This window comes from Notamacropus eugenii, chromosome 2 (genome assembly GCF_028372415.1).
Source record: "Notamacropus eugenii isolate mMacEug1 chromosome 2, mMacEug1.pri_v2, whole genome shotgun sequence".
NCBI classification, from domain to species: Eukaryota; Metazoa; Chordata; class Mammalia; order Diprotodontia; family Macropodidae; genus Notamacropus; species Notamacropus eugenii.
In genome coordinates this window covers 254002003-254019458 of record NC_092873.1, presented here as the reverse complement: position 1 = coordinate 254019458, position 17456 = coordinate 254002003, and the positions used below count along the sequence as shown (strand labels likewise).

At 37.9% G+C, this 17456-nt stretch overlaps 1 protein-coding gene across 1 annotated transcript in view; it reads left to right on the top strand.

Annotated features, from left to right (window-relative positions):
• Positions 1–17221, top strand: part of LOC140527137 (solute carrier family 22 member 2-like) — a 42262-nt gene extending 25041 nt beyond the window's left edge. The window contains exons 7-11 of the mRNA XM_072643846.1: positions 1199–1413; positions 9872–9980; positions 11579–11691; positions 13559–13658; positions 15975–17221. Coding sequence (XP_072499947.1) covers positions 1199–1413; positions 9872–9980; positions 11579–11691; positions 13559–13658; positions 15975–16041 — 604 coding nt within the window. The 3' untranslated portion in view covers positions 16042–17221. The remainder of the gene's footprint in view (positions 1–1198; positions 1414–9871; positions 9981–11578; positions 11692–13558; positions 13659–15974) is intronic.
• The last annotated feature ends 235 nt before the right edge of the window (positions 17222–17456 follow it).

The window sequence follows — 17456 nt, the reverse complement described above, 5'->3', positions numbered from 1 at the left end:
GCTGTGACCAGCAATTCAGTAGCCACAGTTAATTTCCAAGTCTGGAAATAGAAAGAACAAGGGCTCAACTATTGTTCAGTCATTTTTCAGTTGTGTCTGACTCTTCAAGATCCTATTTTTTGGCAGAGATATCAAAGGGGTTTGCCATTTGCTTCTCCAGCTCATTTTACAGATGAGGAAACTGAGGCAAACAGGATTAAATGACTTGCCCAGAATCACATAGCTAATAAGTGTTTTAGGATAGATTTGAACTCAGGAAGATGAGTTTTCCTAACTTCAGGCCTGGTGCTTTATCCACTACACCACCTAGGCATCAAAGGGCTAAATAGAGAACTTCTGAACATCAGGGCCTCTTCCTTATACCCAACACCTAGACAATGATTAAGGGCTCGCCCCAAACCTCATGTCCCCTCCTGGCAACCTAGGTAACAGAAGAAGGAGAGGGTCCTTTCCCTGAACAGGACTTCAGTATTCCAAAACTCCCCAGATCTGTTTTAGTATCATGTGTTAAGACCTTGGGTAAAATGGGAAAAGCAAGGGTTTGGGAGTCAGAGGATTTGGCTTCGAATCCCAACTTTACTACTTCTTAACTGTGGGTAAATAGCCACAGTTTCCTGGGCCTCAATGTCCTCCTTGTATATTGAGGGGGTCATAGTTACATGATCCCCAGTCTCTTCCAATGATGTTCCTTTAATTCTGAGATCATATAGCATTGAGTCTAGGAAACTGCTTTGCTAAAAGAGATTTCTTGTTTGTTTTGTTTTTGTTTTGCTATTTCCTTCTCCAGCTCATTTTACAGAGTAGTAAAGTTTGAGGCCACATTTGAACTCAGGATGAGTCTTACCTGACTTTAAACTCAGTGTTCTATCCACTGTGCCACCTAGCTGACCAAACTTATTATTGTCACCACAAAATTTGTCAGCACAAAATTACATGAGACATTTGTCTTAAGCATCTATCATGGGATCAGGGGTAGGTGGGGCTGGACTTTCCTTCTCTACCCCACATATAAGTCAATTTTTCAGTGAACAAGAATGGTATTCGTTTCAACCAAACATATTTCTATACGAGAGGTGTATGTCATTAGGTGTGGACCTTTGTTTGTTTTTCCTAGCCCATCAAGAGGTAATGAAGAAATGATTTGGGGCTAATTTATCAAAAAGAGCTTGACCTAACTCTGATTCTTTTCTTTGCTAAGGTTTACAAGTTCTGTGCTTTATCAAGGCCTCATCATGCACATGGGACTTGCAGGTGGAAATATCTATTTAGATTTCTTCTATTCTGCCCTGGTTGAATTCCCAGCTGCTTTCATCATCATCCTCACCATTGATCGTGTTGGCCGCCGCTACCCTTGGGCTTTATCAAATATGGTGGCTGGGGCAGCCTGTCTCATCTCAGCTTTTCTTCCCAATGGTGAGTTTGAAAGTTACTCTTTGGTTTCCCAGAAAGGTCGTTATGTTCAGCTTTTGAAAGCAATGGAGATTTTTTTCCAATGTTTATTAATAATGATGATGAAAATGAAGAAAATGGTGAAAAATATTATAAGGAGGTAATAATAATAACAGAGAAATATATCATAAATTCAGGATAAGAGTTATCGTGCGGTTGTTTTTCAGTTATATCTGACTCTTCATGACCCCATTTGGGGCTTTCTTGACAAAGGTACTAGAGCAGTTTGTCATTCCCTTGTCCAGCTCATTTTACAGAGGAGGAAACTGAGGCAAACAGGGTTAAGTGACTTGTCCAGAGTCACACAGCTAGTAAGTGTCTGAGACCAGATTTAAACTCATAAAGATGCCCTTCCTGACTCTAAGCCCAGTGCTCTATCCACTGTACCACGTAGCTTCCTTTTCAGGAAAAGAACATATAAGAAATTCTAGATTCCTATAATCAGCAGTTGAAAGTAATGTTAAGAGATTAAAGAGATATAAGGAGTTAACATAGTGTAATGAACAAAACACACAATTCAATACCCATCAAAAACTTAAAAACAGATACTCAAACAAGTAAGATATCAAAGGCAAGATAGAATCCTTAATGAAGAAGGATGCTTCTCATACAATCATAAGATTACAGATTTAGAATTGGAAGGGACCTTAGAGGTCATCACCTCCACCCTCTCATTTACAGACTGACAGAATCTGAGTTATTTGCTCAAGATAACACAGGCAGGGAATGGCAGCTTCCCGACTCAAACTCAAGACTTCTGATGGCAAACTCATTGTTTTTTGTATTGTTAACCTGAAAACTTTGTTAAGAAAAGGCAACATGGCTAAATGCATACATTTTATGATTTAATTAATTAATCAATTCCCTATTAAAGACAACGGTAACATAATGCATTATGGAGCCAGAAATGTTCTGGCTACCCAGTGCAGAAATCTTCTGGCTTATATACATTTTGCCATGAGAAAGGAACTCTCCTAGTTGAACAAATCATAAATTCAGTAAGACAGGACAATTAACAAAGCAATGTCAGTCAAGTCTTGAGATTCCAAGCTGGGTAAACATATGTCTTGGTGATAAAGAAGGAAATCCCACCACTAGTGACTGGCAGGCTTCCTGCCCTAAACAGATAACTGACATAGGAAAGGGTAAACAAAGTTCAATAGAAATTACGACCTAAGATGTCTGTGTTTTCTTTACCATTAACATGCCATAACATAGTATATGTCTGCAAATATTAAGATATGGAAAACGTCCCATTATTCAAGATAGTGTCTTAGGTTAAAGGTCACTTAAGGAATGTTAAGTCAGCCTTGGCAGGCTTTTGTTGACATAGGAAGAGGCATTCTCTGAGTTTCCTTCAGAGAGAACAAAGAGATTATTCCAAAATTTTATATTAAACATTATCATTCCCTCCTTTTGGTCAAAGGCAAGCCGAAGGCTTCGCCTGTAGACCAACAAAGATATGAAAAAAACCTCTAAATAACCAGCAGTGTGAGAGTTTACTCTTCATGCAAGTCTGGTCCAGGCTCTTGGGAAAGTTGTCTATGTCTTATGGCATCTTCTTCAGGCCTCTTCAAAATTGGAGGGCATGATCCACTCAGGAGCAGGAGCAACAGAGGTGACAGATGGATCCAAGAGTCTATACAGAAAACTTGACAGGGTCTCCCAGAAAGCATGGTTTGATAATTGAAATGAAACAATACAACATAGTTAACATGGCTAAAGACACTTAGCAATAGTTCAGTTTCCCAGTCATGCAGGGCTAGGTTCAAACAATACAGTGAAGTTTTTTTTTACAGGTCACAAACTGCATTTTTACATTAGATCAGGTACAAATTAAAACTTAGATGGCTCACAATAGACTAGTTTTGAAAGGGAGATTTACATGTCACCAATATAAACAAGAAAATTAAACATGAACCATACAAATCAATGCAATTATTATTTCAAAGTTAATTAACATTAAGTTCCTTGTATCCCAGTAATCCATTCTTAATTTTCATTTAAACAAAACTTTGAATCCCAGATTTCTCATGTAAGTTATCTGATACCTAGATATCTTTTCCTTGACAATAGGTTTCATTCTTGGGACAGTTCAAAAAGAGAATTCTGCTTTTCTGGTTCAGATCTAGAAGTTCCCAGATACTTCTGACAATATAAATTAGTACAATTACTTAAAATTTGTTCTCCATTTTTGAAATTTCAGAAAATTTCGGTTCACATTATTTGCTGTTTCTGTCTTTACCTAAATCTTGTACCTGGAATAAGAATCTTTCAAAATGTGAGGGTTCAACTATAAAATGAACTCATCTGCCTTTTAACTTATTGGACAGATATTTTAATGGAGAATATATAATTTCATTTACTACTATCCTATACAAATTTTATGCAAAAATCCAAATTTGAGATCTTATTATCAAAAGCATGACAAATTTTAGAAGTCAATCAAATCCATTTGCATATAATTCTTAGAGGAATCAGTCTGATCCTGTTGCTTTTCCTCAAAATTTGCTCTTATTACTTGGTCTAATCATTTCCTTGATATTATCTCTATATTATATTTATTTTTATTTGGACAGGAATGTAGGTTAAAATTGTAAGCTATTCATTCCTGCACCCCATTATAATAACTCAGAGATGCTCCAATTTCCATTTATTATTTGATAGACTTAGTATTATACTTTCAGAACTTCTTGATTATAAAGATTTGCTATAAAAGAAAAAGAGAGACAATGTTAACAGAAGGAAAGGATCTCCTTAGTTCTGGTTGATTCCAGGAATAAGCCATTATCTGACATGTAATCATGAGGTTACAAGGTGCTGAAAGCAGGGCTTAGAGGTAAGCAGGTGGGAGATTTCCTTTCTCAGAAAGGAAATAGCACATTTGGGAAATAAAGTTAGGAAGATCCTACCTAGGCTGTGTCCAAGGTCGTCTTCAAAACCTTTCCAAGCATCCACCATTAGCCTGCAGCACATGTCAATTGGCTTTATGATAACTTAGACAAGTATTCCTGTAATCAGAACTTCAAACAATAGTAAATTGCAGTCCCAGTCTTATATAGCAAATCAATATTGGCTGGTATCCCTCAGATAAAATACTTCCTCACTCTTTAAACCATCTGAAACTGGCACAAAAGTGTCCAGAACAACTACAGAGGAGCAAGAGGGGTTTAGAAAACCCATATTTATTCCCAAATCTTATCTACCTTTCATAGTTTCAAGCAGAACTTAATTTGTCTTTCCAAATCTCTCAATCCTATTCTTCCACTTGCTTTTACATTTTAACCATAAGACAAGATAGCTCATAAGTTATTACTTTTTACTAGCATAACTGTACTGGAATCTCATTCCAGCTTAAATAAAACAAAGAGGTTAATGACTAAATTTATAGTTTGATGGAATTATGTCCTTGTTTCACAAGTTGTTATTCTTCCCTAATTATACTCACTCTGGAAGAATGAGATACTCCAGGAATTAAATTTTTTACATATAATAAATTCAAACGCAAACCTTAACTCTAATTTAGGCCATAGAATGACTACATATTCAGATCAAAACAGCTTAATTTTACAGTATATTATTTTGAAGCTTTAGTAGGCCTTCTAAGAATCACATATGATTTTTCAAAACATTTCTTCAAAAAGTATTTCCCTTCTTTAAAAACAGTTTAAAATTTACTCTAATGTTCACTAAACTCTTATGAAGAAAACTAGTTGGAAACTTTTAAAATGCTTGATATCTCTTTCTCTTTTTTCTTAAGCAAAAATAAACCTTTAAAACTGGAATTCATTAAAGCTGAGTTGTTACAAAAATGTTCTTAAGTAATACGAATTTCCAAAGTATCATAACAAACTGAATTCTTAATTATTGCCGTATTCTTAGATGTAAGAGACTGACTCACAGAAAAACACTGTTGCTTTTAAATAGTTTACATAAACTTCTGCATATGTTCTAATTTCAGATAAAAATAATATTAGATTTCCCAGCAAGATTACACAAAAGGCTCACATGTTTTGCTGGTTACTTGTTATTGACCACAGAAATTTGCTATAGAAGGGAAAAGCAGGGACATATGACATACCAAATATGACAGGATAAAACATCCTTTACTCTGTTTGAATTCAGATAGGAGTGAAATTCTCCAATCATGCAGTATCTGTTTCATAGCCAGACTCAGGAATAGACAGGTGAGAAACATTCCTTTTTAAAGGAACACAATAGGGAAACTGAGCCAGGGGGATCCCATCCTAGATTGAGTCTAGAATTGTCCCCTCGGTGTTTAGTCAGGTGAGAAATATTCCTTTGTGGCATGTGTCTCAGATACTGATTTAATGCAGACAACTATACCCAAATTCAAACTCAAAACAAAAATAGTTGTGGTCCCAAATACCTTTTTCCTTAAACAGCAAGCACTAATCACAATTTACAGTCAGATAACAGTTTTTCCATTCTTATGGAGTTACAATAAGCAATAAAGATTTACCAGGACACACACACATAAGGGATTCCATTTAACATCTTTCCTTCTCAGTTTTAAAACTTGTCCTGATGTAAAAGCCAATTATTAAAAATTCTCTCTATTATAACTTCTGCACAAGTAATATTCATTGTTTAGAATTTGCATTAACCAACCAAATTCCTTTACTAGGACTGATGATCTTACCCACAGAAATGAGAGGACTGTTCTGAATGAACAGAAGGAATTGAAATAAAGTTTTCACTCCATTCCCTCCTTTCCATACACAGGAATCACTTAACAATTTTAGATTTCAGTATTAAAACAGTAATCCCAAATAACTGAGTTAACAATCCTACAACTTCACAGAAGATAGCCAAATTCTTTAGCTTTAACTTTTTTAACAGACAAGGGTGAAAATACCTGGTTTTCTAAATGGTAATTACAAAACATTATAAGACAAAGTTAGCAGGACTGATAAAGTAACATAACTGATGTTACACAATTTTCCCAACATCTTTTAATTTCAACAAAATTCATATTAAAAATTGTTCTAACACTATTTCTAGATTACAGTGGTCACTCAATTTTCACAATCTAAGAGAAATTCAGAAATACAATCCTAGAAATAGTTTTAACACAACAATAACTGCAGATGGTATAATTTGCATTTCCAGAAATTATTGATCTTATTACTTTTAGCAATTAAAAGCACTTCAGAGGTAACAATTACATTAGAGAGATAATAATGTTGTATGTAACATATACCAGTCATTACATTAAGCATTTTACAATCATTTTGTCATTTTGATCCCATAACAACAAGCACAATTATTTTTACAAATCAGAAAAATGGGTCAAACAGAGATAAAATACTTTTTGCAACTGAACAGAGAAGTGAAGCTTACCAAGGACAGAGAAACTGATGTCCCAGTGGTGACTTTCGCAGGCAGTGTAGAGAATGCTCACTACAGGCCTGATTCATCCATCTCCCCCAACCCCCCATAGCGGCAGAATTTACTGAGCCCCTAAGGCGATATGCAGGTGCTGGGACGGGGTGGGAGGAATGTCTAGGACATTTCCAAGCTTTACCTAGAAAGGTGGGCTACTCACAATCTTAGGAGTTATTTCAAATGATCAGTTCCCAAAATATTTCTGATTAATTTCACAACATACAAATCTGCTAAAATGATTTTACCTAGGATGATCTAACTTTCCATTGTAATTCCAGGTTGGCCAGACCAGAATGACAAGGAAAAGTCTCAAAGTTTTGTTTGTTAATTTATTTCCCTAGCTGCAGCCCTTGAAGTCTGGCTGCTTGCATTTAAATCTTACAAGATAACACACTCATTCACAGCACACATGATACAGACACGGACATACACCAACAGACAAACTGACAACAGGACAAATACAAACGTGGCTCACAAAAAAACAACCCAGAGAGAGAAGGCAATTAGAAGCTTGCTAGAAATCCCCATCATGAATTGGCTATTATCATTCTGAGGAAAGGATGTTGCAAGAATCCAAGGTCTGATAATAAAGGGGAATCCTGCAGCCTTTGCTCAGAGCACCCCTGCGGTCTTTGGAGGGGTGGGGAGCCTTGGTGCCCCAAAGTTTCTGACTGTCTTAAAGAAACAGGCTCCATGGGAATAGATTCAGGCCTTTAGTTCTTAGGTGGATTGTAACTGTCCTCTTCAGGACCAGAGCCCTTATGGGAAAGCGGGGAGGGGGAATGGGGAGGAGGGAGGCCACAGAGGCTTGAACAGAAGCTGCCTTCCTCAGGTCTAAGGTAGGGGAAGGCCAGGGGGAAAGATTGCATCTAGGTGCCGTCAGTTTCCCCAGATCAGAGGCCTTCAAAGGGAAGGGGAGGGAGGAAAGGGGTGAGGAATAGGACGGAGGGAGTGAAGGGAAGGACAGACTGGAGCCCTTGAAGAAGAAAGGATTTTTGCCAGGATACGGCTAGGTGCTGAAGCAGCTCCCAGCCTTAGAGGGAAGAGGCTACCTGTCTTTTGTTCTTGTTCAGCCAATTCAGCAAGCCCAGGATGAAACGTCCTCGCTGCTGGCTAGTTGTTTTGTTGGCCTTTCTTAATTTGGTTGTAAGATAAAGTAACTTTGACCGGTCCAAAAGAGCCCTGTGGTGGCCAACGTAATTTAGGGCTATCTTTAGTTGATTAACACTAGTGCTAGTAATACCTGTGATCATCAGGTTGGTAATGGCTTGACACACAAGAAGCAGGGGTCTTGTCAGCCGGATTTCTACTTCTAGTTTTTGACTGACCCATAGCTAGCTGATTTCCCTAGATCGATCTTCAGAGGAGACCTAATTAATACAGAGGCGTTTTCACGCAGAGTGGTCTCTGTCCAGCGGTTATCTTTAAAGGGAATTTTTGAGTCCTTTGGAAGCTGGGAATGGAAGGACTTACCCCGACCCCGTCAAGGCCCAGGACTCTAGGAAAAATGATTCCTATTGGCGCCGGAGTCCTGGCGTTGGCGAGATGAGGAAATGTCCATTCGGTTCCACAGTTCCAATCCACGTTTGGGCGCCATAACTGTTAACCTGAAAACTTTGTTAAGAAAAGGCAACATGGCTAAATGCATACATTTTATGATTTAATTAATTAATCAATTCCCTATTAAAGACAACGGTAACATAATGCATTATGGAGCCAGAAATGTTCTGGCTACCCAGTGCAGAAATCTTCTGGCTTATATACATTTTGCCATGAGAAAGGAACTCTCCTAGTTGAACAAATCATAAATTCAGTAAGACAGGACAATTAACAAAGCAATGTCAGTCAAGTCTTGAGATTCCAAGCTGGGTAAACATATGTCTTGGTGATAAAGAAGGAAATCCCACCACTAGTGACTGGCAGGCTTCCTGCCCTAAACAGATAACTGACATAGGAAAGGGTAAACAAAGTTCAATAGAAATTACGACCTAAGATGTCTGTGTTTTCTTTACCATTAACATGCCATAACATAGTATATGTCTGCAAATATTAAGATATGGAAAATGTCCCATTATTCAAGATAGTGTCTTAGGTTAAAGGTCACTTAAGGAATGTTAAGTCAGCCTTGGCAGGCTTTTGTTGACATAGGAAGAGGCATTCTCTGAGTTTCCTTCAGAGAGAACAAAGAGATTATTCCAAAATTTTATATTAAACATTATCAGTATAAATGCCTCAAAAATAGAAGGCTGAGAAAGCATAGAATAAATCAGCCATTCTCTTACCCTTATGTAGCTTAAATTCTGTGACAATCACATGCAAAGTAGAACACCAACAGCCTGAGTTAAAGAAAACAGAAGGTCATTCAAACAATATGGAATTTTATTGAGCTTCTTCAAGTAGCTACTATCAAAAATTTTTTCTAAATTTCATTCTTTTCTAAAATATGTGTGTGTGTGAGTGTGTGTTGGCCTTCCTCCCAAGAGTCTGAGTCAATTCATTCTAGGAATAGCCTTCGTAGAAAAGCTGATTTTTCATGAGGTGTCAAGGTGTCACTTAGGACCAACCAATTCATTTCTGGGCCATCAAAATGCCAGTAAGTACCCTAGAAAGGGAAGTGCTTTTAGAAGCTCCTAACCAAAGCTACCTTTCTGTAAAGTTATCATGTTAATTGGTAATTCACACCTGGACCAGAGACTATAAGTTTCATGAAGGCTGGGATCCATGTTAACTAAACTTTATCATCTCTCCTGGAACTAGCATTGCTCCAGTGCTCTACATGTAGTGGGTGCTTAATAAATGTTTGTGGATTTGGACTGAATTAGAGCAAAATGGAACAGAGAATTTTCTGAAATATTTTCTGTTATTTAGAAAAGTTAACATTGCTGCAATCTTTATAACAGAGATATAAAAAGTCTTGTTATTAGATGCCATCTGCAAGATTAAATGGTATCTTAGTGGTAAACCTAAGTATTTTTTCTCATCCAATCCATATGTTGAAATTTTTTCCCTCTAGATCTAATGTGGCTAAAAGTTACAGTTGCATGCCTGGGTAGAATGGGGATCACAATGGCCTATGAAATGGTTTGCCTGGTCAATGCTGAATTGTATCCCACATTCATCAGGTAAGTGGAATTTGCTCAGCATGAGGAATGAAATGATCAGAAATGTTTGCCTGTTGATGCAACGACCACAACAGAAAAACAGTTTGGACCTTGCTGTTTCTGAGCTTGTGGAAGAGGTCAGAGGGGGAAGAGTGCCCTGAGGTCAATTCTTGGATAGCTTACAAATGCAAATTGTGGACAGAATACAGAGAACTTGTAGAGAAAACCAAGAAGGTTTGGAAAAAGCCTTCAAACTGCTCAGGAAATGCCAAATTACAAAAGGGAAGATCAGCTTAATAAGCTAATCAACAAGAAGTCCTATGGATCAAAAGTCCCTCAGAATTAAGGTTGCTGGGAGAAATATCCACACTCTCAGATATTCAGATGATAGAGCTCTGTTGGCAGAGAGAAGAGTTAAGAAGCCTCTTGATGAGGGTGAAAGAGGAGAGTGTAAAAGCTGGCTTAAAGCTTAACATAAAAAAACTAAGATCTTGGCGACTGGTCCTGTCACTTCCTGGCAAATAGAGGGAGAAGAAATGGAAGCAGTGTCAGATTTTATGTTCTTGGGCTCAGAGATCACTGCAGATGGTGACTGTAGCCGTGAAATTAGAAAATATTTATTCTTTGGAAGGAAAGCTATGGCAAATATGGTTGTTGTTCAGTCATTTCTGCCTCTACGTGGCAAAGATACTGAAGTGGTTCGCCATTTTCTACTCCAGCTCATTTTACAGATGAGGAAGCTAAGGCAAACAGGGTTAAATGGCTTGCCCAAGGTCACACAGCTAGTGTCTAAGGCCAGATTTAAACTCAGGAAGATGAATCTTCCTGATCCCACACTGTGCCACCTAATCTACAATCTACAATCTAAACAGTATACTAAAAAGCAGAGACATAACCTTGTCAACAAAGCACAATAGAATCAAATCTATGAGTTTTCCAGTAGTAATGTATAGCTGTGAGATTTGGACTATAAAGAAAGCTAAGTGTCACAGAATTAACGCTTTCAATTTATGGTGCTGGAGAAGGTTGTGAGAATCCTTTGAACAGCAAGGAAATCTAATCAGTCAATATTTAAGGAAAATAATTCAGACTGCTCATTGGAAGGACAAATCCGAAAGGTGAAGTTTAAATACTTTGACCACATAATGAGAAGATTCATTGGAAAAGACCCTGATTGAAGGAAAAAGGACAAGAGGACAGCAAAGGATGAGATGGATGGTGTTATGGAAGCAATGAACATGAACTTGAACAGACTTCAGGAGTTATTGGAGGATAGAAGGACTTGGTGTGCTATGGTCCATGGTGTCGTGAAAAGTCAGATGTGACTGAACAAATGAACAACTACAAATGGGAAAGAGGAGATGGAGCACTGAGAAAAACCTTGACTTCAGATTGGATACTTTGAACCTTCATTGAAAAGGAAAATTGTGTTGTTCTCCCTTGAAATTCTGAGATGAGCAAGTAAACCAATCATTTTTCTTCTGCTTTGAAAAGCATTTAGCAGTTGCCTAAAGAGAAGATGTCTTAGGGACCTAAGGAAATATTTTCCATGTTTTGAGATGTTGCTTTGGGGTTTTGAACTGCCATATTTTGATCTATAAAAACTCTTCTATTTTTAGGAATCTTGGTGTAATGGTCTGCTCTTCAATGTGTGATATTGGTGGAATGGCAACACCATTCCTTGTCTACAGGTTGACTGATATCTGGCACGAACTCCCCCTAGTGGTTTTCGGTAAGAGTTAAATCTTGTCCTTTGTAGAATGGGGGAAAAAACTTATCCAAAACATAATTTCTAAACATCTTGGTTATTCCATCAGAGAATAAGGACTATTCAATTGTCTCCTAATAACGAATAAATGGGAAATACAAGAATGATATCTATGAATGACCTTAAAATTTTACTTTTGTCAATAGTTTCATCTTTCCTTACCAATCATTTCATCAGAACTGCTGACAGGTAGCAAAGCGCTAGCGAGCGGATTGTCTCCCTCTTTACCCTCTAAGTCCAGCCAAAGTGGTTCACTTGCTAATGCTTGTGCATGATGTTCTGTCTCACACTTCTGGGCCTTTGTACTAGCTGTTCACCATGCTTAAAATACTAAGACCATCCTCTTCTTTGACTTTTGGAAATCTTGCGGTCTGTATTGTTAATAAGGCGAAATGAGCATCATATAAACTTGAGAAAAACTGGAACAAAATGGGGTGAGCCAACATTTATTTAAACATTCACAACATGCCAGCCATTATGCTAAGTGCTGGAGATATCTCCCAAATATGGAAAAGAAAAACAGTCCCTGTCCTTAAGGGACTTACAATCTAATGGAAGAAGATAATATACAAAAGGAAACTAAAATATTGGATGGGAAAATACTCAGCTGGGAGACACAAGGGAGAATTCCAAAGGAGTGAAGCTGAGTGGGAAATGAAGAAATGACTGGTCTGGCCCTCGCTCCTTAAATGGGGGGGAGCGGGGGAATTTCCTACTCTGTCCTCTAAGACAGGGGTCCCAGGGGCAGAAGATACTGAGGAGGTATGAGCCCAGTTCTACCTTCACAACATCTCTCTGCTGTGCTCCTTTCTCTCCTCTGACATTGCCGTCCCCATGGTACAAGCCCCATCACCTGGACTATTGTAATTATCTTCTAGTTGGTTTTCCTGTCTCACATCTCTCCTTACTCCAGTCCATCCTCCACTCAGCAACTAAAATAATCTACCTAAAGCAAAGGTTTGAGTCTATAGCCTGATGACCCTGCCCCATTTCAGCCAATTGCAGGAGCTTTCTATTAGCTCCAGAATCAAATATTATCTCCTCTGTTTGGATTTTAAAGCCCTTCACCATTTGCCCCATTTCTACCTTTCCCAATCTTCTTACACTCTACTTCCTGATCTCAGTGACATTGGTTTCTTTTCCATTCCTTGCACAAGCTGCTTAACTTCCCAACTCTCTCTTTTCATTGGGCTCTCCCTGATGCCTAGAATGCCCTATGCCTTTGACTTTACCTTCTGACTTCCTTTAAGTCTCAGCTAAACTTCCATCTTTTTCCAGTTGCTCTAGAGATTAGTGCTGTCCCTTTGAGGTTATCTCCAGTTTACCCTATATGTGTCTTATCTGTACGAAGTTCTTTGCATGTCTTTCTCCATTAGAACTTGAGCTCTGTAAGAGCACAGATTGTTTTTACCTTTCTTTATATCCTCATCTTTTAGCAAAATGCATGACGCATAATATATGTTTGATAAATGCTGTTGGCTTATTCACTTGACAGTTCATCTCCTGGTCATTTTTGCCACCAAAGTTATTTTCTAACATCAAAGATTCACAATAATATGGACTGACTGGCCAAGGATGACCTCTAACTCAATTTTCAAGAGTTTATTTGTCCTGTAAGGAATTTTTATTATGCATAATTTTGGTATTGGAATCATATTTATGATGGGAAAATAGAGTAACTAGCAGTTGTAAAGGAACTGGTAAATAAGTTATGGTACAATGGTTTAACGAAAATCAAGTTAGTTCTAATTATAAAATACCACATTCTTTAGCCCTTAATGGGACTGCACATGTGTAACCTGGATTCTGACTATGTATGTTTAACTTCTAGCTGTGATTGGCTTCATCGCTGGGATATTGGTATTGATGCTACCTGAGACCAAAGGGAAGGCCTTACCTGAGAACATTGAAGAAATTGAAAATATGAAGAGGTAAGGTGCCACGGCTCTTAACGGAAAAGGGGAACCTGAATGCAAGCTTTGTTAGCAAGCACCTCGACTAAATGGGCCTCAGACATTTCTATTGTTTGTATCTGGACCAAATGTGCCAAGTTAAATCCAAGAATGTGAGACTTTCCCCAGTTTTTAGCTTTTCGGGCCATCTGTACACAGTTGTTTGAGAGAGTTCAAAGGGGTCTAAAGCAGGACCTAGAAGGAAAAGGCTATCACAGAATCTGAGTGGATAGTTTCCAAAGACACCAGTCTTTTCAGTTCAGGAATTCACCTCCTTTTCAATTCCGGAATACTTTCAAGAGCATCCCTGATGGAAGTCATCCAGCCTGTTCTTGAATACTTCCAGAGTCTTTTTAGAAGTTTTCACAGATGAGCTCTCAAAAAAAAAAAAATTTAGCATCTAGGTCTCATTTTGAATTTGACCTTAATTTTAATTACAAGGAAGTTTCTTTTTTTTCACCTTGACCTAACATTGCGATTCACTGCCTTTGATTTTTTCTATTTGTATCAAATACCTATTCTTTTTTTTTTTCATTTATTTTCACCTCTTGTTAACTTGTTATCTAACAGAGAGATCTTATAGATAAAAATGTGAACCCAAAACAGGATGAGCCTGAAATGACCTGAACCAGTCCCTGAAATCTAAATCAACAAATTTTTTAAAATTTAATAGAAAATAACCCATACCAAAAGATAGTTACTTCCCATCAAGTGCCAAAAGCTGTGCCCAATGTAATGGCTCACTCTCTCTGAAGTGGGAATATGTGGTAGTGGATGATCATGAAAAGGATTCTATGTAGAAGTTTTTCTAGGATTTAAAGAAAAATCAGCACAATTTGGGGGGGAGGGAGAGGAGAATCTAGACCAGTGATTTCATCAGTGTTGGGTACTGCTGATGTGAAGATGCCTTCCACCTGTGCAAATCATTAGTTGTAATTCATAGTCTTAGTAAGTTCACTGGAGGAATCAGCTAGTGTTTGTCAGAGATGGATTTGAACCCTGGAATTCCTGACTCTGAGATCAGTCTTTTTGTTCACTATATCACACTAGTTCAAACACAAAATGCTTCATAAAAGGCAGCATGATAAAGTGATAAGTGCACTGGATTTAAAGCCAGAGAATGTGGGTTCAAGTTCTAGCTTTGACACTTAGGTTACTGAGTAACCTAAGGCAAATCACTTTACCACCCTGGGCTTCAATCTCATCATCTGTAGAGTAAGAGATCCAAACTGGACAATCTCTAAGGTCTCATTCTAACTTTAGATATCTGACCAAGTTATGAGCTTTTTCTAATCTCTTTTCTAATCTCTAATCTCTAATGCTCTTAGTGAGCATTTCAGTCAACTGATAATTCTTTCTAGGTTCAGCACATGATCTGTGAATGACAAATATTTTTAAAGACTCTTGTCTATTGGTTTATACATGCCAGTCAAGCAGGCCGCTATGATGCACAGATATTAACCATGTTCATTTCAATTATTCCTATTTAAGTAATCCACAGAAACTTCTCCTAAGAGATAAAACTGGAGGTTTTTGTTTCAATATTACAGTGGAATTTCTTCTCTCAAAAATGGGAACTCAATTCTCATGTGACCATAAACAAAGACATACCTAAAAGAATTGTTCAAAGCAGAAACACCAAGGAACTGGCATTATCTGTTTGAGATCTTAGAGATAGTCATGGAAATCTGAGCCATGATCCATAATAAATTCTTCTGCATCACATCTGTGGGATGCTATAAGTTGCGATTATTATAGGGTTGTTATTCACCATATACTGATGACCTTTTGCCTTCTTGAAATATGCCATGCTTTTAAGGTGATTGTTGAGGTAGATTTGAAAAAGCCTATTTGAATTCAATTCCTCCCTTTTCAGACTATAGAATAGGGGGAAATTAACATCTCCTTAGGAGACTTTCACTTGGTTTCCACTTTAAGAACTGTTGGCAATAGAGCATATCTGTGACCTCAATCTAATCTAAGACGAAGTTTATAAAGTCTCATCTGTTCCTCTTGGTATTAAAGGACTGGGCAAAGAAGCTTTGGGTCAGTCATGTAGACTAGATTAGAAAAGAAGGACAAATCCCAAATCCCCTGTGTTTACTATTCATCAGTTTCTTTGAGTTTCTCATTTGAGAATTAAGAGCTCAGAATCCATTGTGGAGTTCAGTCTAACCATACCCTTCTTCTGGATCATTCTCCCTTTTCATCTGGGGTTGTTGTGAAGGCTTTCCTTTGATCTTTAATCTCCTCATTATTTCTTTCTTCCCTCCCGACCTTGTTTTGTCTCCACAGACAAAGAAAAAGTAAGGAGAAAATCATTTACCTCCAGGTCCAGAAACCAGAAGTTTCCAATAACTAAGAAGAAAGGAAATTACCCCCCAGTTATGACCCGCCTTTTCATGACCCAAAGCCTGGAAACAGAATTATTCACCCAACACAAACCCCATATGAACTTACTTCCCTTCATACATCCTAATCTTAGATCTATAGCCTAATAGAGCTTGTAATGCTATTGGTCCAGAGGACCAAAGGCCTAGGGTGCTACATCCTGTCAAACCCCTCCAGCTCTCTCCAGGTCCCAGAATTCCCAGGATGATAACCATCACTTTGTATGGGAATTGTTCTACCTCTGTATTTCCATTACTGAACCTTTTCTCCATAGTTATTTGTGCCCAGGAAACAACGGAAGTGATGGGAGGAGGGTGGGAAGAAACACAACAGCTTATAAAAGAAGAGAATGTGTTTTCCTGATTGAAGAAAAATATCAAGGTCAATGTCTGATTATCCACAATGAGCCCTTCTGTACAACAAATGAGGAAACTTCCCAATACTGTGCTTATTTTCTGTGGCCTACTTGAATGCTTACCATGTGTTTAAGAAGAACTCAGAAAGACAACACTGAGGAGGAATCAACTATTCCCTTTTGTCTTCAGACTGGATTATAACTGAGCAACCCTGTACTACTGCTAACACGGGCCTTCTTTAAAGATCTGGAAAGGAGCTGTGGCAACTGGTCTGGTGCTTCTTAGGATGGCATCATTAAGTGTGCACAGATGGTAAAGATTTTATGGACTGGTAAAAACTGCAAAGGCACATTTTTTTGGTTTTCTATACCTATCTAAAAGACTAAGATGAAAATGTTATTGAGTTTGGCGAAGGCTGAAAAAGTAATAACAATAATGCCACTCTGAGATGGCACCAGAGGTGTATCTGCAAGCCAGGGCTTCCACAGACAATTCCAGTGCTCTTTTCTCTAGACCCCACAAGACCAAGTTGTTTGTGTAAGGGACAGATAGCATAAAAGGCAAGGGGAAGGAAGCTAGGTAGAGGTCTGAGGATCAAAAAGAAATGAGTTAGAATCCTGCCTCAGATACTTAACTATCGTTGTAATCCTTAGTAAATCACTTAACCACTCACTCTGTGTCTCAGTTTCCTCATCTGTAAAAGGGAAAAGGAATAAGTACCTACTATAGTGCTGATCACTGTGCTAAGCATTTTTAAAAATAAATATTATCTTAATGATATGATCCTCACAACAATCCTGGAGTTAGGTGGTATTATTTTGCATTATACCTCATTTGTAAAATGAGGGAGTTGGACTCCATGGCTTCCAAATATCCCTTCAGCTCTATTTCTATGAAGTTATGATCTCATAACTGATATAATAAAAAGCAAAAACTGGGCATAATAGAAAATAAATAGCATCTCAATGATTCTCCCATGTGCCTGGGCTCCATTCCTCCACAAATACCCCCTCAGTGAATAGTAGACATA